General features: G+C 42.5%; 1 protein-coding gene across 1 annotated transcript; it reads right to left on the bottom strand.

The window, feature by feature from the left end:
* LOC125483809 (probable G-protein coupled receptor 139) lies at positions 1 to 24837 on the bottom strand. The gene is made up of 2 exons (XM_048600504.1): positions 24654 to 24837; positions 1 to 908 (listed from the first exon to the last, which is right to left on the bottom strand). Exons 1-2 carry the CDS (start codon positions 24835 to 24837, stop codon positions 1 to 3), a joined length of 1092 nt encoding a protein of 363 aa, XP_048456461.1.
* Between the last annotated feature and the right edge of the window lie 1815 nt (positions 24838 to 26652).

Genomic DNA, 26652 nt, shown 5'->3' with positions numbered 1-26652 from the left:
TTAATGAGTGAATTTGATTGATTGATGAATTTGGGGAAAGGGATATTTCAGCAAATTCTTCAGCTGCTGCCTGAACTTAGTCTGGGTCACAGCATAAATCGCGGTGTTTGTGCAGCAACTGAGGAGCTGCAGCATGAAGCCCAATTCCCGCACAAAGAGATGTAGATACACAGAATAATACCCAATCAACCACATCCGGAACCATATAGAATACACCATTAACGTTGACCATAACAGGATGAAATTGGCCGAGATCACAAACAGTAAAATGATGGATTTTTTTCGATTTTGCATTTCTGTGTCACACTGACCGTCTCCATTGGTGTGAGCCCGTACTCTCCTGCGGGCTCTGCTGGTCACTAAAATGTGTCTGACGGTGGAAACATTGAGCAGCAGAATCAGGAGAAATGGGAGAGTCGGGTTTAGAATGTGGTGGAGGGACTCGATTGTGGTCCAGACACGAGAGAATAAAACATCGCCTGTTCCTTCACAAAACCAGGGGATGTTCCCCAGCCAATAGCGACCTGTGAGCATAAAATACCAGAAAATGTTCTTTAAACAGCTCAGCACAGTCACTGTTCCCAGAACCACAGCCGCCGTTTTCTCATTGCAATATTTACCTTTCAGCTTCTGGCAACAAATGGCCACAAATCGATCAAAGGTGAAAGTGACGGTGAACCAGACAGAACAGTCAGTGGCTGCATAAAGCAGGACGGCATGGATATTACACACGGGGTTGGACCACAGGAAATAAAACTGTTCTGGATAAACAATGGGAATGTGTCTCAATATCAGGTCGAGAATAATGACCAGTAGATCCGCCACTGCCATGGCCCCCAGGTAACGTCTGACACATGGAGATAATCCACAATCTTTATAAAGCAGGACGTAGATCGTCACTACGTTAACTGTGAGGAAGGAAAACAAATAAAATATATGTCAGCCTGGAGGCAAAGTTACCAGTTTGATTGAGGACCCAGTGACATTTTCAAATGTATCACTGATTATTGAAAAAAAAATGAAGCTGAAATAACAAATAGTAATGTCTCAATTTTTTTAACAAAAAACGGAACATAAAATACAAGAAACTCTCCCTCCAGAAAGAAAGAAACGCACATCCATAAGAACAGATGGTTTCGAGAACTTTCTCAAACACTCGATCACTCGAGAACAGACACAGGTCACTTCTTTATAGTTCCTAATAAGGAGGGTGAAGATGTTGCCGTCCTGAAGGATTCTCTCCCAGTTCCTTGAAGACAAACAGAGTTTGGAAATTTCTGTCTTTTCGTCTAAATTGTGGTCAATTTTCGGTTGTGAGGAAACATGAACACAGGAAAAATGTATCCACCCCTTTAACTGGTTGAGGGGATTTTGAAACACTGTGTCCTTCTCCCTGGAATGGGATCTGTTTCCTCGGGATCTTATCTTTTGTTCAATTAACTGAAATCCAGCCGTTCACAAATAATATCAGTTACAGAATGTTCTGGGGAATGTCGGTTACAGAATATTCCGGGGAATGTCGGTTACAGAATGTGATGCAGTCATAAAGATCCACATCACAAAGGCCCTTCTGTCCATCAGTTTTGGTGAGACCCACTCAGCCTCGCCGTGGAAATCTCTCCTCAAACTCAACTCAACTGGAAAACACAAATTAAAGGCATTGCCAGATCAGCTGAAGTGGTCAGTTATCTCACATTCTCAATCCACCTCACAGAACCAGCCCAGACACCACAAACCCTGATGAAATATCTGTTCAGCATGGAGCACTGTGCAGACCAGGCTCGTGTCCTGCTCAATACAACCCGGCAATCTGTCCAGAGTGGGACGCTGTGCAGGCCTCACCAATCAACTCGGTATCAGTCCAGCACGGGGAGCTGTGCAGACCACAAGAGTGCATTGATCTATAAACCCGGACCAGGTATCTCTCCAGCACGGGGGGCTGTGAAGTGAACACCACTGATCTGTATACCCGGAGCAGTTACCCTCCCAGCGTGTAGATCTGTACAGACCACCACAGTGCAGTGCTCGGTAACGCTGTGTTAAATCGCTGCCGAGTCTGGGGAAACTTGCAGCCCATGCTGGAAGTGACAGGATGTGTGGCTCCCATCCATTTACAGCTCCATATCTCCAGTGTGCCATGACAAAGGTTGCCATGGGTGTGAAAATCACTGCCAGAGAGAGATGATGGGGCATCAGTTTAAATAAGGACAAATGGGATGGGTTTGGGATATCTCGACAGGGAGGGGGAGATTGAAAGACGTTGTCATGTAAGGATGCGGTCACAAGTTTTAGAATGCTGACATGTAGACATTTTGATAGCATCTTGCAACATGGGTCAGTTTTTACAGGAATGATGCGTGAATAGGATATTGCTGAGTTCAGATGATGGAGAGTTTTGAATGAATATTTGTTCTGCATTTGTGAGTGAGAGTGTGGTGAGCATAGTCTTTGACTCTTTGGGCTGAATACAACAATAATTTGTCTCAGTGACATCTTAATTGTGTGTGACAGAAGGATAGTCTGCAGGAGGCCGAGCTAGTTTTCTGGTGCTATCTTATTAAACTCTCCTCATTATCTACCTACCCCAGCACATGCCATTCCTCTCATTCAATGCCAGCCTGATTCTCCCACCCATCATGGCTGGTAATAGTTCCCTTCGCCTGGATGTCCCGGGTAATCCTTGATCCTTGGCGCAGGTGCCATCTTTAAAAGGCCAATGGGCGCACAGTTGACCTTTCTCAGTCCCGGAGCAGCCCTGCACGGTTTACCCCGAGCCTGGCAGATAAGGGACAATTGCACCAAAATTTGTTGAAAGGGGCACGGAAGTCCTAATAGATGGACTCGTACAGAGAAGGACCATTCTCTTTCCAGAGGAGTCCACACTACCAGACCCATCTCGCATGGTCTGAGCTCACCACCCAGCTCAATGCAGTATCTGGGGTCTGAAGAAATGTCCAGAAATACAGAACAGGCATCAGTAACCTTCCCGGCTCTGTCAGGATAAGTGTCACTGTATTCTATCTGCTCCCTCTTTCTCTCTCTCTGTCTCCCTTTCTCTTGCGCCTCCGCTACTCCCCTACACTGAAAACACTGCATGGATTCCACACTGTTGACTGGCTCACTCCAGCCACCTCACCATTTCCGCCCCGCCTACACCATCACTAACAGCAGGTCCAATCACTTTAACCCTCACTGTCTCCCTCCCTTTCTCTTATTCCAGGAGAAACAGCCTGGAATAGGACAGAAAGGGCCGAGCCAGGCGTTGGAGTGCCCGACATCAGTTCCGTCCACCCCTGCCCGTACCAGGCGGAGAGGAGCCTGGTACGAGCCAGACAGAACCGGTATATGACCCGTGTGGAGATTCTGAAACATCCCCGTCCCACCAAACGAGTAAGGAGCAATGTTCAGTGAAGGGTAATTCTCACTTTAAACTCACTGTCAGTTCCACTTCCACCTGGTACAGCTCAGAAGCTGTGGCCCTGATGCCATCTCCCTTTCATATCGAGCCGGTACAAATGGATTCCCCATGATCTCGGTGGGCAGGAGGGTGGGCTCTCAACACATCGTCTCCACCAGCTCCCAGGAAGGGAGCACGGAGTCTCCCTCCTACACCTCCTCCTTCAGACAGCACAGATACTGAAACTAATCTATGACAGTTACTGGTCTCCCCACGTGTCCTGACAACTTCAATAATACAGCATTGAAATTGTCATAGAGTCACAGTCCCCATGGAACAACTGAAATACTGTCACACTCACTACAGTGAGAAAATACTGATATACTCTTACAGAGTGAGTCAAATAATGAAACGCTGTCAACGGAACAACAGAAATTCTAACACACACCAGAGGGAGGGAATAAAATATTGACAAAGCACAGAGCAAGTGAAATCCTGATAGGCTCCCCTTATCTGTGTAAGTATTGGTGTATTTGAGTGTGCATCCGTGTGTCTCCGTGGTGTTTGAAATGATGCAATACCACCCTCTGCTGGTCTCCAAACGCCACTGCACAGACAGTGGCGGAGGATGAGAACCATCAGGAATTTATTCAGAGAGGGACTGGGAGGGCAGGAGATCACATCACCACCCAAACTGAATTCTTATTCATGTACTTCCCTAAATGTCTTTTAAAAGTTGTAACTGCATCCACTCCCATCATTTCCTCTGGAATTTCATTCCACACACAAACGATTCTGTGGAAAATAATTACCCCTCATGTCTTTTTAAAATCTTTACTCCTCTGAACTTGAAATACTCTCCTAGTCTTGAAATCCTTCACCCTAGGGAAATACATCTGTCATTCAACTTAGCTGACCCCTCATGATTTTATAAACTTCTATAAAGTCACCCCTTAATCTCCAACGTTCCAGTGAAAAAGTCCCAGCCTATCCAGCCTCTCCTGATAACTCAAACTAATCTTTCCAAGCAACATCTTCGGAAATGTCTTTTGAAGCCTCTCCTGCTTAATATCATCCTTCCTATACCAGTGCGACCAGAACTGGTGACAGTACTCCAGAAGAGGCTTCACCAACGTCCTGTGCAATCTCAACATGACGTCTGGACTCATAAACTCAAAGGTCTGAGCAATGAGGGCAGCATACTGAGGGCCTTCTTAACCACCTTGTCTATATGTGTCTCTGTTCTATGAACATACCAAGAGTCCGACTTTAATTGTATAAGTCCTGCCCTTGTTTCTTTGACCAAAATGCAACACCTTGCATTTATCCAAATTAAACACCATCTGCCATACCACAGCCCAGTGAGTGATATTCCCAACCACCACACTATCACTTCATGTTTTGATTGACCCTCCTCCCTCCAGAAGGCCTACAAACTCTGGCCTTGATTTTCCCAAAGATCTTGAGCATGGTTTGCCTTGTGCGGGCAGGAGGAGGAGGGGGTTGGATTGCAGACCAGCCAGTGGTGAGGAGACGCTGGAATATAATTTGTTGCCTTGTGAGATTTAATGGTTTCAGGAAGAAGGCGAGAAATAGTGATCTGCAATGCAATCTTTTGGGACAGGAAATTATGCTCTTTCGTTGTCTCTGGTCTTCAGTAATAATATTTATTCGAGATCCTTCATAGCGCACAATGTGTCTGCAGGATTTCTTTCCCTATCATTGCAGTCTACAGATGATAGTCATTAAACTGGAAATCATAGCCAAACAATTAAAGATGTTAATAATTTATCTCGATGGCAGAGCACATGCACTCAACATCCTCTAGTTGAGGCAAATACCTTGCATTTGTTGAACAATTAACAAAAGTTCTCTGTGTAATTCAGTAAAATTAATCAGAATTTAAGAAATCTAAACTTAGCTGAAAGCTGGCAATTAAAATGTGACCCAAAATCTTGGCATGACTTAGGTCTTGTGCAGTGGGTAACGCCCATGCCTCTGAGGCAGAGCTCTGGATTTGATTCCAATCCCTGAACCTATGGAAATGTCCGCAGCTCTGGAACAGAAGTTCTGGAATCAAGTCATGCGTGTTGCAGAGATGTGTCACAGCATGTCAGAACAGGTTAATGAGCAGACATAAAGGAGAATAATGTTGCAGATTCAGGGGCTATTGCCGAGCGGTGGTCGTGTCCCTACCTCTGGGACCAAAGGTCAAGATTCAAATCCCAGAGGTGTGCTTCATAATATGTCTGAAAAAGTTGATTAAAATCATTTCAGAGTTGTGACTTGATCGAGAAGGAAGAGTGTTGATTCGAGTAAAATTTGCACCTTATAGATATTTGTAAAATCATGAAGGGCATGGAAAGAGTGAATAGTCAAGGTCATTTTCCAGGATATGGGATTCCAAAATAAGAAGACATGGGTTTAAGGTGAGAGAGGAATGTTATAAAAAGGACCTTAGAGACAATCTTTTCACAAGAAGATGATGAGTATATGGAACAAAGTGTCAGAGGAAGTTTTGGTGCCAGTAAAACAACATTTAAAAGGCATTTGGATTGATATTTGATTTAGAAGGGTTTAGAGGGGTGTGGGCCAAATGCTGGCAAACGGGACTAGATTAATTTAGGATATCTGGTCGGCATGGAGAAGTTGGAATGCAGGGTTTGTTTCCGTGCTGTACATCTTTATGATTCATTCATCCAATTGATTCACATCTCTTTGCAATCTTAGATAACCTTCTTCCTTGCCCACTATTCAACCAATCTTGGTGTCATCCGCAAACTTGCTGATTGTGCATTCTATAATTCACACTTAAATCATTTTCGTAAATGACAAACAAATTTAGATCCAGCACCGATCTCTGTGGATCACAGCTGGTCATAAGCTTCCAGTCTGAGAAACAACCCTCCACGACCACCCTGTCGCTTGCCATTAAACAGAAATACACAGAAACACGCACACAGGCATATCGGGACACAGACACAGTTGTGTCTTTGAGACAGAGATAGATAAGCTTTGATTAATAAGGGGATCAAGGGTTACATTGAGAAGGCAGCAGAATTGTGCTGAGAAACATGTCAGGCATGATCGAACAGCAGAGCAGACTGCTCCAGTTTCTTATGCTTAATGGTCTTAAAGTATCAGGGATATTTTCCCAAGAGAGCAGTGAAGGCTGAGTTTGATAAATCCTTCACTGAACAAATTCAATGGGAATGTGAGATAGGTTTGAGGGGCTGAGTAGTCAAATCTGCTCCTATTTGTTGAGCTGTTTAAAGAGGAGGTGACCTGCTGTGAGATTAACACACTTTAAGGGGTGTCCCAATTAAGATTGAGATAAGGAGATTTCTTTGTATTTAATATTGTGCTATCTGTAGTATTCTCATCCCTGGGGAACAGTGAAGACTCGGTTATTAAAGATATTCAAAGATGAACTCAACTGACCTTTAATGGACAGGAGAGTCAATATTTATTAGGAATAAACAGGAAAGGGGTTTTCAGCCACAAACAGATCAGCCATGAACTTTCTGAACTGAGCAACAGGCTCGAGGGTCCGAATGGCCAACTGCAGTTCGTATCCTATGTATTGCTGTCTCACTCTGCCCCTCCAAGCTGTTGCAAAAATAAAGGAAGACACTATCCACGCACAACCCTTTGCATGAAACGGTTGCCCTTAGGTCGCTTTTAAATTTTTCCCCTCTCACCTTAAAACTAAGCCCTCTGGTATTGGACACCCTCACCCCGTGGAAAAGACCTTGACTCTTTATGCTGATTTACCATGATTTTATACAACTCAATAAAGTCACTCCTCAATGACAATTGTCTATTTTATTGTGTAGCGACTGCAGCAATTTTTCCACACAGCACCCACAGCCAAAAAATGAAATTAATCATAAAGATTACCTGTACAGGTGGTGTTGATAAAGGGACAAATGTTAACTAGGCTAAAAGGAAATCTCTCCTCCTGCTCAATACGTGTCCGGGGAAAATTGAGCACCAAGTTGAGAGGGTAGACGAGATTTATTGCTGTATCTGAAAGACAGTTTTTGACCGTGCAGCGTTCTACTCAAGTGTGAGTCTATATTTTGTGATCGTCTGTTAAACTCTAAAGGATCAGTACAACCTCTACCTGATGATCTGACAACAAATGGCCCTAGCAGTGTACTGCTGAGCTCAGAAACACCTCGACAACCAGCTACACACCACAGGAGGAGGCCATGCAAGCTTTCTAGGCTCCTGCACAAGAACAGGAGATCCCTGGTTCGCTAAAAGGAAATACAGAATAGAAATAGCTATTTATTTTCAGATTGGAAAACTGTACTTAGTGGAACACCTCAGGTATCAGTGTGAAGTCATCAACAATTTACAATCTATATTAACGATTTGGATGAAGGGCTGATTGGTTTGGAGTTCAATTTTCTGGTATACCAGGATAGTCATCCAATAAGATGTCAAATAGAGACTGAGCATCTACAATGGGGTATAGACAATGGGATGTTAATGAGCAAACCTTCTGGAAAGAAAATAAAAGAGTACAATGTGGGTTATTGGAAGTTTTTGTTTTGCAGAAAGGATAAAGCAACAGTTAATTATATGACTGGAGAGAAAATGCAGAGCTCAGTGCTCGGAGAGATTTGTGTGTCCTGGTACATGAATCACATAAAGCTAGTCTGAAGATGCAGCAAGTGATTTGGAAAGGAAATGTAATGATGTTGTTTCTTGCAAAGAGTGTCAGCTATGATCTTAAGGATGCCTCTGCACAGGGAATTGCTGAGACCACATCTGATACACTGTGTGTAGTTATGATGCCCTAAAATAAAAAAAACACAACTGCCTTAGAAACTTTTCAAAGATGTTTCTCTTTACTCAGTCCTGGGATGAAAACATTATGTGATGGAGGATTAACAGTTTCGGCCTGAGAATGAGAGATGTACTTATTGACCAAATAAGAACTTGAGGAGAATGTCGCTGGTGAATAACTGATGGATATTTCCTCTTGTATGAGAGAATAAAACTGGGGAAGTAATTTTTAAAAAAATACGATTGGTTCTGAGGAAGGATCACTGAACCTGAAACATTAACTCTGATTTTAGTTGATAGATGCTGCTAGACCTGCTGAACTTTTGCAGAAATTTCTGCATTTCTTTAAGAATAAGATGCATTAATTTTGACACAGATATTGTGAGGACATTAAACATATACTTTTTTCAATTATCCAGGCACATATGAACATATCTTTCTCTCAAGTGGGGCCATTTGTTGCTAAGGAAATGGCTCTGTGTACCACAGCAGCAATGATGCACCTACATGGATCAGAGAATGTGATGGAAACATACAGTTCGGACAATGTTTAAGGAGATCTGACATGGTCCAGTCTTGGTGTCGGATAACATTATTGTGTGATTCAGCTCAGAGAGGGAAAAAAATGTAACCAGCCTGAAAAGCAACGGCCTATTGCACCTTCTTTCCTTCCTTGTTCTTCATCACAGCAATGTATGTGAGCTGAACACTCGTCTTTACCACTTGTGGAGGATTTCTGACGAGGATTCATTGGAATCTCCCGTTGTCTGAAGCAAAATAAATTCAGCCAAATTTAAGGGTTGCAGGAATTAATCCCATTGCCAGCAACTTGTGTGAGCAGAATAAGGACAGAATCAAAATAACATTTGGGAAGGTAAAGCAGGGCCAGACTTATATACTTAATGGTAGGGTCCTGGGGAGTTTTGCCGAAAAAAGAGCATAATTCTTGAAAGTGGACTCACAGGCAGGCAGGATAGAGAAGAACACGTTTGGCATGCTTGCCTTAATTATTCAGAGCATTGAGTATGGTAGTTGGGATGATACATTGCGCCTGGACAGGATGTTGATGAGGCCACTTAAAGAATACTGTATACAATTTGGTTGGCTCTGCTAAAGGAAGGATGTTGTTAAACTTGAGAGGGTGCAGAAAATATTCACAATGATGTTCCGGGACTGGAGTGCTTGAGCGACAAGGAGAGGCTGAATAAGTTGAGGCTTTTTCCCCTGGAGTGTCGGAGGCTGTGGGGTGACATTTTAGACGTTTAAAAAATCATGAGGGGCATGGATAGTCTGAAGAGCCAAGGTCTGTTTCCCAGGATAGGGGAGTCCAAAAATAAATGGCACAGGTTTAAGGTGAGAGGGGAAAGATTTGGAAAGGATCTTAGGGCAACCTTTTCATGCAGAGTCTGATGAGTGGATGGAAAGTGCTGTCAGAAGAAGTGGTGAAGATGGTACAATTGCATATTTAAAACGTATCTGGATGGGTACATGAAATAGGAAGGGTTGCGAGGGATGTGGGCCAGATGTTGGAAAATGGGACTAGATCAGATTAGGATATCTGCCCGGTGTGCACAAGTTCAACTAAATGGTTTGTTGCTGTGCAGTATGACCTTTTTTGTTTCTGTAAGAGAGATGAGGAGAAATTATGAAAGGGCCTTTGGAGTGGAAATTTTCAACCCCACAGATCTATGTTGCATCCATGTTTATATTTATTCAAAGCAGAGTTAGTGACCTATTTGGAAGACAATTGAGTCACATATAATAGGATCCAGACAGGAAAGTGGGGCTGAGACCACAACCAGATCAGCCACGATCGTACAGCCTGCTGGAGAAGGCTCAAAGTGTCTAATGACCCACTCGTGCTCCTCAGTCCTATGTCCATACGCTCCATTCGGTCCCTCAAACCTGCTAGAGAGGAGCAGTTGGAGGTCTCTTACTGCTATTACCTGGTGCACAGAAACAGAGGAGACTATTCAGCTCCTCAAGAATGTCGCAAATGGTTCGGGATGATTTGGAAAATGTCATTGGAAAAGCTGGGTATGAAAGAGGAACCTCGTCTTTGTTTACAGAGAATCACCTCTCTGCAAATTGTGCTTCATTTGTTGGTCATGCTGCAGACCCTGATTAAATGTGAGTACGGCTGTCATACCTCACCTGGAGATGGCTCGTAAAATCTTCTGTTCTCCCTGATTGCAACATTCAACAGCAGACCTCTAGGGAAATAACAACCATTAACTTTCCAATAACAGAATATGAGAAGAGTAGAAACAGGAGCAGGTCGTTTCCCACCCGCCCCTCCCTCACCAAACACACACACACACACACACACACACACACACACACACACCACCCGCTAAAGCCTGCTTTGACCATCAATACGATCATGGCTGAGCTGATCTAGATCTCAAATCATCTTTAATATCAAAATCTTCATGGCCCTCAACTCTGTGACAGGCCAAAATCCATCTACCTCCTCTTTAAATACTTTCAGTGTTCTAACTCCCCTAACTTTCTGGAATAAAGAATTCCTGACATTCACTAACCTCTGCTTGAAGAAAACATTGCCTGCTCCCACATCATAACCTCCTGATATGTACAAAAGAGGTGAACACAAGGGCTCAGGTAAGGGGGATTGACTGTTATAAGAAGGCAGTATTTAACTGAGGATGGTATCAATGAGCCTGAACAAATTTGAACTTAATGGGAATCAGTTGTAAACTCCCCACTAGTTGGAGTCATTCACGGCACACAGAAAGATTTTGTGGTGGGTGGATGTCAATCCTGTCAGTCCTGGGATGCCTCTTCAGGAGATCCTCACAGTAGCTTCCTCAGCACAGACATCTTCCGCTGCTTCGTCAATGTATTTCCCCAGAATAAGAACAGAAGTGGGGATGGTCGCTGAAGATTACACAATGTTCAGAACAATTTGTCACCCCTCAGGTACTGAAGCAGTCTGTGTCCATGCGCAGCAAGACCTGGGCAACATCCAAGCTTGTGTTCTTAAAGTCTTTCTAACATTCATGTAACAGTACTGCGAGACACTGCACCTTTCCACGGTACAAAGAGGAGCTTATTCAGTAACTCAAACTCGCTTCACATGAATATGAGGAAGCCATTCGGCCCATCGAAATCTTGGGCAAGAATATGGATAGCCCATTCGGTCCCTCCAGCCTATTACACAGGAAGAAGAGGAGTCTAGTTTTATGGACCAGACCAGAACCCAGCAAAAATATTTTAGGAAGTTAGCCTACACCCTAACAATTTCTTATTTTAAAGTCACGTGTGAAGTGTTACGTTCCAGATGCAATGTGACTGATCAATCTGCTTGATTTTAATTAAACAAAATTTATTCAAACACTGTAGTCAAAATACAACCAAAGAGGAATTTAGAATAAGTTACCTTCATTGGAAAGTGTAACAAAAAAATAGTTACAGTAACTATTACTAATTACCTGTTCCTTCATATTAACATCCCATAAACACACCCCTCGGCAAAAAGGAAAATTCAGACAAAGATTCTTGCATGCAGTTCTCCAATCCAGGAGGGAAAAAAAATCTAGCGGAAGTTCAGAGAGAGTAGCAGCCAGGAGATATTCATTGGAATGTCTAACTTTCTTGAGAACCCAATGGCTTCTGATGTCAATGAAAACCCAAAACCCAGAAATCCTAACCTGTGAGAGCTGGTCATACTCATTCAGGCGGCATTAAAAAAAACTCGAGGCCTCCCAAGCTATTTCCTCAAGTGGTCTTAACTAGACAGCTTTCACTTCTCGTTCAATCTCTCTCTTAAAAGAAACCATGACTAAACAACCTCTTAAAGTTACGCCATTGTCACACTAGTTAGCACATCAAACTGTTAAACAGCAACCAGGGATAACCCAATGAGGCCCTTGGCCCTGTCCAACTGGATGAGGAAGAAGCCATTCATCCCCTTGAATCACTTACACAGGAACAGGATGAGGGCATTCAGCCCCCTGAGGCATTTGTATGGGGACAGACTGAGGTAATTGATGCTCCGACATGGCAAACAATTGGAGCAGAGGCTGCACAGACAGACTGCTCCACATTGTTCCTCGTGCCTCTATTGCTTGTCGAACACACGTGGTACTTTAACATGGTTTCCTAACAGTGAGGAGGGAAGGAAAATGTTTCGTGGAAAGTCTAAAGGAGGCATCTTCCATCTCCGAGACGATGGATTGTATCCCCTATGGAGATCAGAAGCTGGTGGGAATGGCTAGTTTCAGAAGTAAGTTTTCCCAGGGTGGAGGTAACTATTACGAGGGGATATAGTTTTAAAGTGAGTGGAGGTAGATGTAGGGGAGATGTCAGAGGTAGGTTCTTTACTCAGAGAGTGGTAGGGGCGTGGAATGCATTGCCAGAGAGGGCAGTGGAGTCGGCCTCATTAGGGGCATTTAAGTGGCTATTAGATAGGCATATGGATGATAGTATAAGGTAGGGGTGGAGGTTAGATAGACCTTAGGTTTAGGGTAAAAGTTTGGCACAACATTGTGGGCCGAAGGGCCTGTACTGTGCTGTACAGTTCTCTGTTCTATGAAGGTATTGGGGCTGCTGCGGGGATTGTGAACAACATGACCTTCAGTGCAGGGTCACACATTCGTGTGGAGAGAGTTCATTCAGAGCCTGTACCTCTATCTCAATCGACGTGGGGCTCAGCAGAGGTACATAAACTATTAGGAATACCTTATCCTGAGTAACGTCTGGAATTTCTCACCCTATCAATGCCTTTTTTGGACATAAGTGATCGCTGCCAACTCTCAAGTTTTAATGCAATCATCTTGTATTCTCTAACAGTGCTACAGATTAAACACTCAGTTTCTTCACTCTCTCCTCATGGTACCATCATCTCGGAGATTAGAATGGTGATACACATTTGTACTGTGTCCATGGCAAGGAGATTATTCCTAACAAAGGAGATTAAATGTGTGCACAGTGCCCCAAATGCTCTCCCAAGAAGGCTCTACAATTGCAGGAAGATTGTTTCACTTATGTACTTCAATCATCTTATAATGAAGGACAACATACCATTTACTGCCCTCATTACTGATACCCCTGTATGGACTATTTTTGCTGACTCATGATCAAGGACATGCAAGTCCTTTTGGACAACAACGCTTCCCAACATTGCACCATTTAATCAATACAAATGAGATGTATGCTGTTGTTGGCCACATCCAAATCGTTTGAATGCCTTGCAAATTGCTATGATCCAAATGATACCTGTGATACCCCATGAGTAATGGCCTTCAGTCTGGAAAAAGGCACTACTCTCTACATGGTCACAACTAAACAGTTCTCAATTCATGTAGTTTATTCTCCCTTAACACTGGGCTCAAACCTGTTCATTGACCAGTGCGCATCCATGTCAAAAGTATTCTGTAAATTCAAATACACCACTCCCATTGGTTCTCATTTGTGGATGCTTCAACTATCATAAACATATTACTCAGTCTTACATATGCTGTATTAAGGATCACAACACACAGGAATTGCTGAAATAAATACAGGTGTACACCTAATACTGTCTATAATCAAGCTTTCTCTATTTTTACATCTCCTCATCCACATTCTCTGTCTTTCTCTCTCTCTCTCTATCAAATATAGATTGCATATATCTAGTTAATAAATCCTCAAATCGTTCTCCATGTCTCATTTCTCAAACCTCCCCCTTTCAGTTTAAAACTTTTGCTCACTTTTGTATGTGACACGATTTTCATCAAGTAATGTAACGACGAAGACATGAGGGAGGAACTGGCAAGAGTTAATTGGAAAGGAAGTTTAGCAGGGAAGACGGTGAAACAGCAATGGCAGGAGTTTCTGGGGATAATTTGGATGCACATCTGAGATTTGTGAATGCCTCAATTCACCCAAACTCCACAGGTTTATCAAAGATGATTTCCTTTCCTGAATATAAGTTGACTCTGCCAAGTCATATCATGATTCCCGAACTGTCCAGTTTTCACATTCCTTATAAATGATTCCAATATTATCCTTATAATTCACATCAAGTTGTTCAATATTTAGTTTCTTTTTTGTTTTCCCCTCCACTCCTGTCTTTAGGCTTACAACTGCTACTTCCCAGTCTGCAGAAACCAGAATTTCCAGGATCGAAAGCATTTTGAAGGGTAAACAATAATTCTACCTTATAATTACAACTTGACAAGACTTTTGGATAAGTACATGAATAGGAAACATTTCGAGGGATATGTGCCAAACCCAGGCAGGTGGGACTAAGTTAGTTTGGGGTTATGTTTGACATGGACTGGTTGGGCTGAAGCGCTGGATGACTCTGTAACTCTTTCACTAGCTCTATTGCCACCTCCTGAATACTCTGGGATCGAGGTGCAAGTACGTACGAAACTTCATTTCGATTAGTTTTTTTGAGTAATTCCTCTTTATTACTTCTAATCTCCCACAGTATTTCATTTTCAGCAGTCACTCTGTCACGTAGTATTTCTGGAAGATTTTCAATATCATCGTCTGTGGAAACAGAAGTCATGTATTCCGCTCAGCTGTGGGTTGGTGGGGTTTAGGAGAAGAGAGATGGTCTCTGTTAGCGAGTGAATACATCTAAGCACTGCACTTCGGAGATGAAGGATGTGGAACCCATTCCTGCTCCTCAGTCCTGTGTCCCTGTGTTCCATTCTGGCCCCCAGATCTGCTGCACAGGAGCATTTGCACATCACTTGCTCCTGGTACAGTGAATCGAAACAGAGGAGACGATTCAGACTCTGAAGACTGTCACCTATGGTTTGCTGTGAGATGGAAAATATTCTTGGCAAAAATAGAGTGGGTGCTGGTTTGACACAGGCCCCCTCATCTCTCTTTACATAAGTTGCCCCTGTCTCCATTTGTTGGTTATGTTGTATATTCAGATTCATTGTGAATTCAGCAGCATCCCCATACCAGCCCCCACCATACCACGTCCAGACATTTCTCACAAAATCCTCTAGGTTCCCTGACTGCAACATTCCTGAACAGAACTTCCAGGAAAATAATAGGCGCTAACTTTTCAATAACAAAATATGAGAACATTAGAAAAATGAGTCGGTTATTCAGCCCCTCAAACCTGCCTTTCCCTTCAATTAGATCAGGGCTGATCTGCTCTAGACCATATTTCCTTCTTCATGCCCAATTGCTGGTAGACCTCAACTCTCTGATCTGGCAAAATCCATCAACAAGCCCTCCCCCCAACCTCCAAACATTTCAGTGTTCTAACTCCCTGACGCTCTGGAACAGAGAAGCCCCAAACGCCAATACCCTCTGTGAGATAGAAACACTCCCCACATGTCCGCTATGACCTATTGACATGAACAAAAGTTACAAACACAAGGTAAGAGCGACTGGGACTGATAGCGACACAGTATTTGACTGAGAATGGTGTCACGATACCCGAAAAAAAATGAACTGAATGGGAATGTGCTTTAAACTCCCCACTGGTTGGAGTCATCCGTAGCACAAAGTAACATGTTTGTGATTGGTGGAAATCAATCCTCTCAGTCCTGGGATATCTCTGCGGGAGATCCTGAGTGTAGTTTCCTCGGCATAAACATCTTCAGCTGCTTCATCAAAGTCTTTCCCCCATCATACAATCAGATTTAGGGATGTTACATGATGATCACACAATGTGTCAGGACAGTATTTCACCCCTCACTTCCTGAAGCAGTCTGTGTACATGTGCAGCAAGACCTGGACAACATTCAAGCTTATGCTGTTGAAGTGTCGGTAATGTTCATGTAACAGTATTGCTATACACTGCTCGTTTCCACAGTAATAAAAGAGGAATTCATCCAGCACCTCAAGCTGGTTTCGCAGGAATAAGAGAAAACCATTCAGCCGATCAAAACTATTGGATAATAAGAGGCACAGCCCATTCACTCTCTCCTGCCTATTACACAGGAAGACAAGGAATCTCGTCTGCACTTCGAGCTGTTAAACAGGTACCAGGGTCACCCAATCAGATCCTTGAGCCTCTTCCCCGGGACCAGGAGTAGGCTGTTCAGACCCTGAAGCCACATAAACAGAAATAGGAGGATGTCATTGATGCTCTAACATGATAACCCAATGAATCAGAGAATGCACAGACAGACTGCTCCTTCTTGTTCCTCCTGGCTCCATTGCTAATGGTACACATATGTTACTTTAACGTGGCTTGCTGACAGTGAGGAGGGACAGTGGATGGTTTGTGCCAAGTCTCACGGAGGCACCTTCTGTCTCCACTGTCCTCACTGGTGGTCAGAAGCTGGTGAGAATGGCTAACTCTTTCAGACATAAGGCATTATGGCTGCTGACATATTTGTGAACACTATGACATACAGTGCAGAGTCACACACCAACTGCGAATTCATACGATGAGAGTTCATTCAGAGCCTGGAGCTCTCTCTCAACTAACGTGGGTGCTCCACAGAGGTACGTAAACTATAAGGAAACACGTCTCATGGGAAAAAAAAACATAGAATTTGTCACACTATCAATGTCGTTTTGGACATAATAAGTATTAGTCCATAACAATGAAGTTTCAATGCAATCAGCTCTTATTCTATCACAGCACTATAGATTAAACACTGACTTTTTTTTTTCACATTCTCCTCAAGTACCATCATTCCAGGAATCAGGCCGGTGAAACTCCTTTGCACTGTCTCTGTGACAAGGACATCATTCCTTATAAAGGAGAGAAAATCTGTACACAGTGCTGGAAATACTGCCTCAGCAACATCCTACAACTGCAGGAAGGTGTCTTTAAAAACATATTTGAATAATTTTGTAATGTAGGACAACATACTGTCCTGATTACATGTTACCCTGTATATATTCTCTTAGTGACTCATGAACAAGGGCATCCAAGTCATTTTCGATAATAGCACTTCCCAACCTCTCACCTTCTAATATATACAGAATGAGAAGGATGGTATTTGTTGCCCATGTCCAAACAATTTCTTTGCCTTGTAAATGGCTGTACTCCAAGCACTGATACATGTGATACACTTTGAATAATGACCTGGGGTCCAGAGCAGGACCCTATTCTCTATCTTCTCTCCAGTGTCCAATTCTCAACCCATGTAGTATTTTTCCCCCTTACCATTGGATTCTAATTTTTTTCATTCACCTCTGTGCAACCATGTTAAAGGTCCTCTGAAAATCCAAATGCACCATTCCTACTGGTTCTCATTTGTTGATGTCATAACCAACATCCTCCACAAACCCCAGCAGGTTTATCAAAAATGATTTCTCTTTCCTGAATCTAGGCTGACTTTGTAAAATCATATCATTATTCTCCAACAACCTAGTTATCATTTTCTTTAACAAAAAAGTCAAATACTTTCCTCCCAGCTGGCATCAAGTTATTGACTATTTAGTTTTCTGTTTGTTCCACGAAGGATTCTGTGTAACCTAAGAAGGTGGACAGTAGAAAATTGTGGCTGTAACAGCTGCTTCTTTTTTGATATATTTTCACTGATGAAACTGGTTTCCTCGATTTCTTGGGGCAGTAATTATTGTTTTATAAACTGTTGCATTGTTTCGGAACTTTGAAGCAAAAAGATCAAAACAAAGGCACCTTTAAAATGGGAAGAATTGAGAGAGCAGGTACCACGTGGGAGGTGACAAAAGGATCAGTGAACCCGCACAGCTGACTGACCAGGCAGTCAACTCTCACAGCTGATTGCCAGTGCTGTTTAGTTTCAAGTATCTCTGGACATTGGAGCTGTGTCAAAGGAAAATAAAGAAAGTGAAATTTACAGCCGACTTTGAGGAAACCTGAGTATAGGGAGCTCATAGCAAGCGAAGTGTTAAGTGTTATTTTTGTCTAACCATGCTCTGTTTGTAAATCTACAATAGTGAGTAGTGTGTTTTTCTTGTTCTGTTTTATTGAGATCTGTCTCTTGATTAAACTTTAAAAAATATATAACATAGGTACCAAGTTAGCCTAGTGTAGTGTTTTTTAGAGCAATAAGACTGTGCTATTTTCTTGGTCGAAGATTGTTAAGGTGCAATGATGGCATTTCGTAGAGTGATGTAGTCTCCCCTTCAGATGTGGGAGATTAGGGAGGATGTCAATGCTCCTGAAAAATATGACTGCTGGAAGAGCGCTTGGTTATGAATCCTATCAGATCGCATGGATCGGTTAGAGCAGCAGCTGGAGGCAATGAGGAATTTACAGGAGGTAGGGGATGTGATGGATGGCTGTTTCAGGAGGCAGAAAGAGAGTAGATACAGTCAGGTCGATAGGTTACTTCTAGCAAATGTAGGAGGGGTAGCCAGGTAGTGCAGGAGTCTCCTGTGGTCAACCCCATCTCAAACAAGTATGCTGTTTTGGACAATGTAAGCGTGGTGGATTCTCGGGGAACGTAGCACTCATAGCCAAGTTTCTTGTAGAAAGACTGGCTCTACTGTAATGAGGGTTACATCAGGTTCCAAGTGATCGATTGTGATTGGGAACCCTCACGTCAGAGACACGCTCAGACGTTTCTGCAGCCGAATGCGAGACAACAGGATAGTGTGTTGCCTACAGGATGTGAGGGTCAAGGAATTCTTGGAAGGGTATAGAATATTCTTAACAGTTACAGACACCAACAGGAGGTTGTAATGCACATTGGAACTAACAGCACAGGACGAGAAATGGACGAGATTATGAGGACAGAACATCGGATATTAGGTAAGAACATGGAAAATTAGGCAAGAATGTAGGAAAGTTGGTCGGCGAGCATAGTAATATCTGAATTACTCCCGGTGTCACAAGCGAGTGAGGATGGGAATACGAGGATAGAGCAGATATACGCGGGGCTGAGGAGGTGGTGGAGGGGGGAAGGATACACATTTCTGGATCTTTGGAATCTCTTCTGGTGTAGAAGTGACCTTTATAAGGAGGGAAGATCGCAGCTAAATTGGAAGGGGTCTAATATTCTGGCAGGGAGAATTACTAGAGCCATCCGGGAGGATTTTAATTGGCATGGTGGTGGGGAGAGGGGATCGAGTGGAGGGACCCAGAGACACAGTGAGAAAAGGGAGCAGTCTGAGGCTGGTGCAGTGGTTAAAAAAAAAGTCAAATAGGCATGGCAGGCAGGAGGAAAACAGTGAATGAGGTAGGACTGATAAGTTGAACTGCAATTATTTCAACGTAAGTGACCTGACAGTATCGCAGATGAACTCAGGACAGAGAGGGTGACAGGGGACTGGATTATCATAGCTATTAGAAATGTGGCTCTGGGATGGACAGGACTGGCAGTTTAACATTCCAAAGTAGAGACGCTATCAGACAGATAGAAAAGGGGCCAAGAGAGGAGGGGTTTTGGGCAATTGGTGTTTTTGTTAAGGGATAACATTCTGGTTGTATGTAGGAAGGATATTCCCCGGACTATGTCGACTGAAGGTATGCGGGTGGAACTGAGAAATAAGAAAGGGATGTCACCTTATTGGGATTGTACTATAGAACTCCCAATTGTCAGTGGGAAATTGAAAAGCAAATTCTTAAGTATATCTCAGTCATCGGCAAGAACAATAGGGTGATCATGGTGGAGGATTTTAACTTTCCAAATATAGACTGAGACTGCCTTAGTATTAAGGGATCGGATAGAAAGGAATCTTTTTGTGTGTGCGCAAGAACATTTACATATTCAGTGTGTGGATTTGCCTCCAGAAGAAGGTAAAACACAAGACCTACTCTTGGGAAATAAGGCAGGGAAAGTGACTAAGTTGTCAGTTGGGGAACAATTTAGGACCAAAAATCATGATTCTATTAATTTTAAAACAGTTATGGAAAAGGATAGACCTGATCTAAAAGATAAAGTTCTACATTTCAGCGAGGTCAATTGGAACGGTATTTGCCATGAACTTTCAAAAGTTGATTGGGGATGGATATTCGCAGGTAAACTGACGGCTTGTAATGGGAAATCTTCAAGAATTATATAACGAGACTCCAGAGACATGTATGTTTTGTTTGGGTGAAAGGCAAGGATGATTGGTGTAGGGAATGCTGGATGACTAGAGAAATTGAGGTTCTGATCTAGAAAGAGAAGGAAACATATGTCAGGGATAGATAATAGGGATCGAGTGAATCTGAGAGGAGTATAAGGGCAGTTGGAGTATACTTCAGAAGGAGATCAGGAGGGTAAAAAGGGGACATGGGATCGCTTTAGTAAATAGGGTTCAGGAGAAGCCAAGGATTTCTGCAAATATATTAAAGAAAAAACAGTAAATAAGGAAAGACTAGGGACCCTTAAAGAGTAGCAAGGTCACCTACGTGTAAAGATGAGTCAGTTCCGAAATGAGCAATTTGCATCAGTGCTTTCTGTTGAAAAGCGAATGAGCCCTAGGGAACTTGGGGAAATTGATTGCGATAACCTTGAAAAGTGTCCATGTTACAGAGAAGGGGGTTCTGGCCTCTTATAATGCAAAAAAAGATGAATAAATCCCTGGGATCTGATCAGGTATATCCTGGACATTTGTGGGAACCAATGGAAGTGATTGAATGGCCCCTTGCTGAGATATTTGTAACATCGATAGCCACCAGTGAGGTGCTGGAAGACTGGAAGTTGGCTAACGTGGTGCCACTATTTAAGAAAGGTGGTCAGTGAAAGCGAGGTAACTCTTGACTGGTACGCATGACATCAGTGATGGACAACCTTTGGGAGGAGATTCTCAAGGTCAACATTTACTTAAATTCATAAAGGGAAGGACTGATTGGAGATAGTCAACATGACTTTGTGCTTGAGAAATCGTGTCTCACTAACTTCATTGAGTTTTTTGAAGAAGTGACGAGAAGGATTGATGAAGGCAGAGTGGTGGATGTTTTCTATATAGACTTCCCTAAGGCGTTCGAAAAGGTTCCGTATGGTAGACTGGTTAGCAATGTTACATCACATGGAATACCGGGAGAATTAACACTTTGAAAACAAAATTGGCTCAAAGGTAGAAGACAAATCACGGTGATGGAGGATTGCTTATCAGCCTGGAGACCTGTGGCCAGCGGTGTGCCACAAGGCTCAGTGCTGGTTCCACTGTTTGATTTTGTCAATCTATAAATTATTTCAATGTTAATGCAATAGGTATGGTTGGTAAGTTTGCATTTGACATTAAAATTGGTGATGTTGTGAACAATGAAGAAAGTTACCTCAGAGTAAAACGGGACCGTGATCAGATGGGCTGATGGGCCGAGGAGTGGCAGTTTAATTTAAATAAACATGACGTGCTACTTTTGGTAGGGCAAATAAGGGCAGCACTTGGTAAGGTCCTGGGTGGTGTTGCCGAACAAAGATACCTTGGAGTGCAGGTTCATAGTTCCCTGAGAGTGGAGTCGCAAGTCGACAGGATAGTGAAGGAGACGTTTGCTATGCTTTCGTTTACTGAGGAGTTGGGAGGTCATATTGTAGCTGTAAAGGACATTGGTTAGGCCATGGTTGGAATACTGCATTCAATTCTTTCTGCCTGCTGCAAGAAGGATGTTGTTAAACTTAAAACCGTTCAGAACAGATTTACTAGGATATTGCTGGGACTGGAGGGCCTGAGCTATATGGAGAGGCCGAATAAGTTGTGGCTATTTTCCCAAGAGAATCAGAGGCTGAGATGTGACCTTATAGAAGGTTATAAAATCATGAGGGGCATAGACAGGGTGAATTGTCAAGGTCTTTTTCCCAGGGTAGGAGCGTTCAAAACTAGAGGGCATAGTTTTAAGGCAAGGGGGAAAAGATTCAAAAATAACTTAAGGGGCAAATTTTTAATGCAGACGGTGGTGCATTTATGGAATAATTTGCCAGAGGAAGTGATGGAGGCTGGTACCATAACAGCATTTAAAAGGCATTTGGATGGGTAGATGAATAAGAAGGGCTTATAGGGATATGAGTCAAATGCTGGCGAATGGGACGAGATTAACTTAGGATATCTAGACATCATGAATGAGTTGGACAGAAGGGTTTGTTTCTGTGTGGACATTTCTATATCTTTATGACTCCTCGCTATCCCGTTTTAAACACTTTCAGTCACAATAGCTACTTTCTATTCTGCAAGATCCTTTCCAGAGTCGTAGGAGCTCTGAAGAACTTGGACCTTCCTCATTATTCAGCGAGGTTTCTCATCGAAAAATGAAATTTACAGTGCAGAAGGAGGCCTTAGACCCATTGTGTCTGTACCAGCTTCCGAAAGAACTATACAGCAAGCTCAATTCTCCAGGTTTATCTCCGTTGCCCTATAAAATTCATCACGCATCTGGTGCAGCGACTTGCCAACCATCAACAAAATGAGAGTTTTGAGTACTTCCTCTTTATTCTGATTTCCAGCAGTTGCTCATTTTCATCAGTCATCCTGTTCCCTCATATTTCTGCAAGATTTGCTGTTCCTCCCTTCACGGAGATAGAACATCGTATTCACCCAGCTGGACAGATCTGGCCTCTGTCACCTTGTGATTATATCAGAGGATATCACTAAGGCACATGATGGATTTGTCACCGTCTCCTGCACGAAAAGTTCTAAAATCAAACATGATTACTTGATGGCTATTGTCAGCACTTTCCTCCCCCTGGTGCATACATGGCACACTCACGCAGTGTTGAAAATGCTTTCCTCTCCTCAGTTTCCTTCCCTGGCTGAAAAACCATTACATCCTTGCACAGTCCCAGTGACCTGATCTATTAATGGGTCCGCTCTTCATAGAAGCAGTTGATAATGTAACTGTACAATTTTCTGCACCACAGTCACGATAACAGCAACAACACTGTTGCTGGTGGAGTTCATTGGGGATGCTGCTGAAGCTATGGCCGAGTGGTATTATTTCTAAACTATTAATCCAGGGACCCAGGTAATGATCCACACCCCGATTCAAATCCCGCCATGGCACATGGTGGAATTTGACTTCAATAAAATATCTAGAATGATGAAACTATGAAGCCATTGTAAATCGTCACAAAAACCCACCTGGCTCCCTAATGTTCTTTAGGGAAGGAAATCTGCCATTTTCACCTGGTCAGGCTCCAGACCCAGCAATGTGGTTGACTCTCAACTACCTTTTGAAATGACAAAGCCAGCCACTCAGTTATATCAATCACTACAAAGTCTCAAAGAAATTAAACAGGACATACCTACGTATCGGCAATTCACAGCACGTGGAACGCAGTGTTCAAGAAAGCAGCTCACAAACACCCTCTCAAGGACCGCTAGGAAAGGGAAATAAATGCTGGCCCAGCCAGACACATCCACATCCCATTTATGAATAAATGAAGATGACCACATTCAGGGGAGACAGACTGAGGGGGCATTCCTTATTTAAAACAGGGACTTGGATATATATCTACATGGGCATGATACTCAGGAAAATGGAAAAAGGAGAAAAAATGTAATTAATCTCACATTTTATTTCCATCCCAGCTGATCATCAACAATCCCTTTGTTTGCTTCTTTTTCTCTAGCTATGTCTTTCTGCATTTATTCAACTCATTCATTCTCCTCTTCAAAACAAACATCCCTGTCACCAGCATAAATTACAATATTTGCCAGCTTCTTTCAGTTCTGATGTACGGTCAATGGACTCGAAATGCTAACTCTGTTTTTATTTCGACAGAGCTTGCCAAACCTGCTCAGTTTCCTCAGTATTTTGTTTCGTTTGTTTTCAGATCTGCAGCATATTTCTTTGTTTGATTTAACCGTGAATTTTGTTATTTCATTGGATGTCGACATCGTTAGCAAGGGCAGAATTTTTTAACCATCATTAATTGCCCTTGATTGTGACCATTCCATAAGGCAGTTTGGAGCCAAATGCATTATTGTGGGTCTGAATTCACAATTAACCCAGACCAGGTAATAAAGTTAGATGCCTTTACCAGAGGACATCAGTGAAATGAGACAGGTTTTGAGACAAAATGCTGCTGGTTTTATGGTTGCTATGAGTGAAATTCGCTTTGGTTAGAATTCTTATCATTAGTATTTAAGTTCTGCCACCAGCTGTGGTCGGAATTGAAAGAGTATCTTTAGCTAATAACCTGTGCCTCTGAATTACCTGCCCAGCGACTCAACTACTCTTACATGATGTCCCTGTCATGAAGTAACTTTAGAGAAAAGAAAAAGGGTGTGATCAAAATATTTGTAACTGGAAGAGAGGCTAGAAGAGAGCTGGAACCATAAATTACGAATTTTGCCAAGGCATAGATCATAGTTTATTCAGCAACAGAACAAAGGCAGAGGTAGAGAGTGGGTATATTATGGAGCTGGTATTGGACAGGTTTGGTAACTGAGACAATCGTGACACATAAACCAAGAAACGCTCTCAATGTTGTGAACAGTCCTGTTCTCAGATGTTTCTGAGAGACAAGTCTCAAATTCATGGATAGTGAAGGGAGGTTTTCATTAAAACTGAAGGTAATAGTTTCCATCTTTACCAAATATAGGTGACAGAAATAGCAATAGAGTTGAATTTGCCTTATGGAAGTAATAAATGGGCAGAGGCAGAGGCACTTACCAGGAACACCAACAATAGCGAGAATAGGATAGTAACCAGCCTGAATAATCATCAGTACAGCTTCTATCCGAACTGGTAATGTTGACCAACGCCAGGTAAGATAGAAAAGACCCGAGGATAAACTCCTGTCCATTGTTGTAACGTTCCAGTCTATTGCTCTCAGATTCTGATCTCTCCGCCCCATCTCTCTGCAGCTGCTGATCCCTGTTAGTGCTGTAGCTGATGCTCCCGCTTATATTATGGGATAACACACTTAATGGAGCCCCTTAGTAATAGGAGAGAGAAAGCCTCCTGTGACACAGGATCCATGGATACTGACATCAATCACAGTCACTGAACAAGCAGTTTCAGTTAACCCGTTTCAATATAGCACCTTCAGTTCACAATAATAACTGGACTGGATTGGATGTTAACATTGTTGGCTGTTGGTCGAACATCCCATCGCCCTTTGCCCTAACAAAGTCTTTGGTTCGGGAGAATGATGGATGTTTTCTTTTTTCCAGGCGAGATGGTTCTGCTGAGTTGTCCATGTACAATGTTGTCACCACCTGCACCAACACCACCCAAAAAACAATCAAAATGTTGTGACTGTGGTGCTCACTCCTCCACAATCAAAAGATCGTCGCTGGGCACAGTTGCCCTGACCATGCAGAGGAAGTGTGTATTTGTCTGGATGTTCCTCTCACTGCTGTCATAAAGCAACTTTGTATCTTCAACACTCAATGTTCTTCATTGCAGGTTTTGTGCTTTAATTTTTTTTTTTTTTACATTTTTTGGTTCAGTTTAAACCCAAACGTGGACTTTACAATGACGTTGTTCATTAAAGCCCATAGATTAACGAGTCAGGGACAGAATGAATATGACATCAGCTTGGAGACAGAGCGGAATGGGGGCAGTGGCTGCGGAGACTGGAGAGGAGTAGAGTGATAACCCGATGTCACTCGTATTCGACCAACACTTATTCCAGCAGACAGAATGAAATGTAATACAAAGCAAGGAAACAGGTTATATTTTGGAAATTGAATGCCAAACAACAATGTGAACACAACTTGAAAATTTTAAATGTAATGTAGGGAATTATATATGATGTATACACTGATTAATCGTGGGATATGCAGATTAATAAGATTGTTCATATCTGCATAGGATATTCAAAATTAAAAGCAGGCAAAGGTTTCAAAATGTTTGGGTTATAGGGAGATTACGGGATAATAACAGTAGGGATATAGATCATCACCAGCAGGTGCAGAGATGATATGCCAAGTGACCACCACCTTTGCTGGAATTATTCTGAGACATGTACGAAAAGTTTTCGGACCCTGAGGGGACAAGCTTTGTCATTGAAGGACACAGATTGTGCCGTCATGAATAATCTATTTCTGTTGTCTCATGAAGTGTAGATATCTCTAAAATGTAGTTTCAATCAAAGTAGATTTCCTGAAAATTATGCATTTAAGACGGTATGAGCAAAAGTTTTTTTTTTGGGAACTTAAGGAAGAAACAGACTCTGGTTTAATACAGGTATAACTGGCACAACAGCTGTAATGGAAACAGGAATGGTCTATATTGTCCAAATGTAACCAACATCTGGACCCGTCAAGAAAAGCAAAATGTTAGAGATTATGGAAATCTGTAATACCAACAGAAATTGGTGGAGAAACGCAATAGATGAGGCGACATCTGGAGACAAATTTAGAATTACCATATCGAGTCTGACAGGAAGCTTTTCTGAAAATGTCATATTGGACTCACAAAGTTAATTCTGTTTCTCTCTGTTCAGATGCTGCTAGACCCGATAATTTTTAATCCAGCATTTCTTTTTATTTTCCTTTTGGTCGCAACTTGTCTGATCTGAACCGGAACAGTGAAGCTGCTATTTGAGTTGGCTCTCAAGTATTTGGTAATGGCCATTAAATGAGACATTGCAAAGTTTCTGTATAAATGATCCTTAATATCAATGGCGTATTGCATTGTGATAAATTGCCATAAAAAGTTTGAA

This window comes from Rhincodon typus, chromosome 8 (genome assembly GCF_021869965.1).
Source record: "Rhincodon typus isolate 14 chromosome 8, sRhiTyp1.1, whole genome shotgun sequence".
Lineage (NCBI taxonomy): Eukaryota > Metazoa > Chordata > Chondrichthyes > Orectolobiformes > Rhincodontidae > Rhincodon > Rhincodon typus.
Note: the sequence above shows the minus strand (reverse complement) of the source record. Positions and strands in the feature narration are given on the sequence as shown.

Bases quoted from the DNA above. Each gene is read 5' to 3' on its own strand.
- LOC125483809 (XM_048600504.1), bottom strand. From the start codon at position 24,837: ATGGGGCGGAGAGATCAGAATCTGAGAGCAATAGACTGGAACGTTACA. The intron at 909-24,653 runs GTAAGTGCCTCT...CCTTCCTCACAG, and splicing joins CGCTATTGTTGGTGTTCCTG to TTAACGTAGTGACGATCTAC.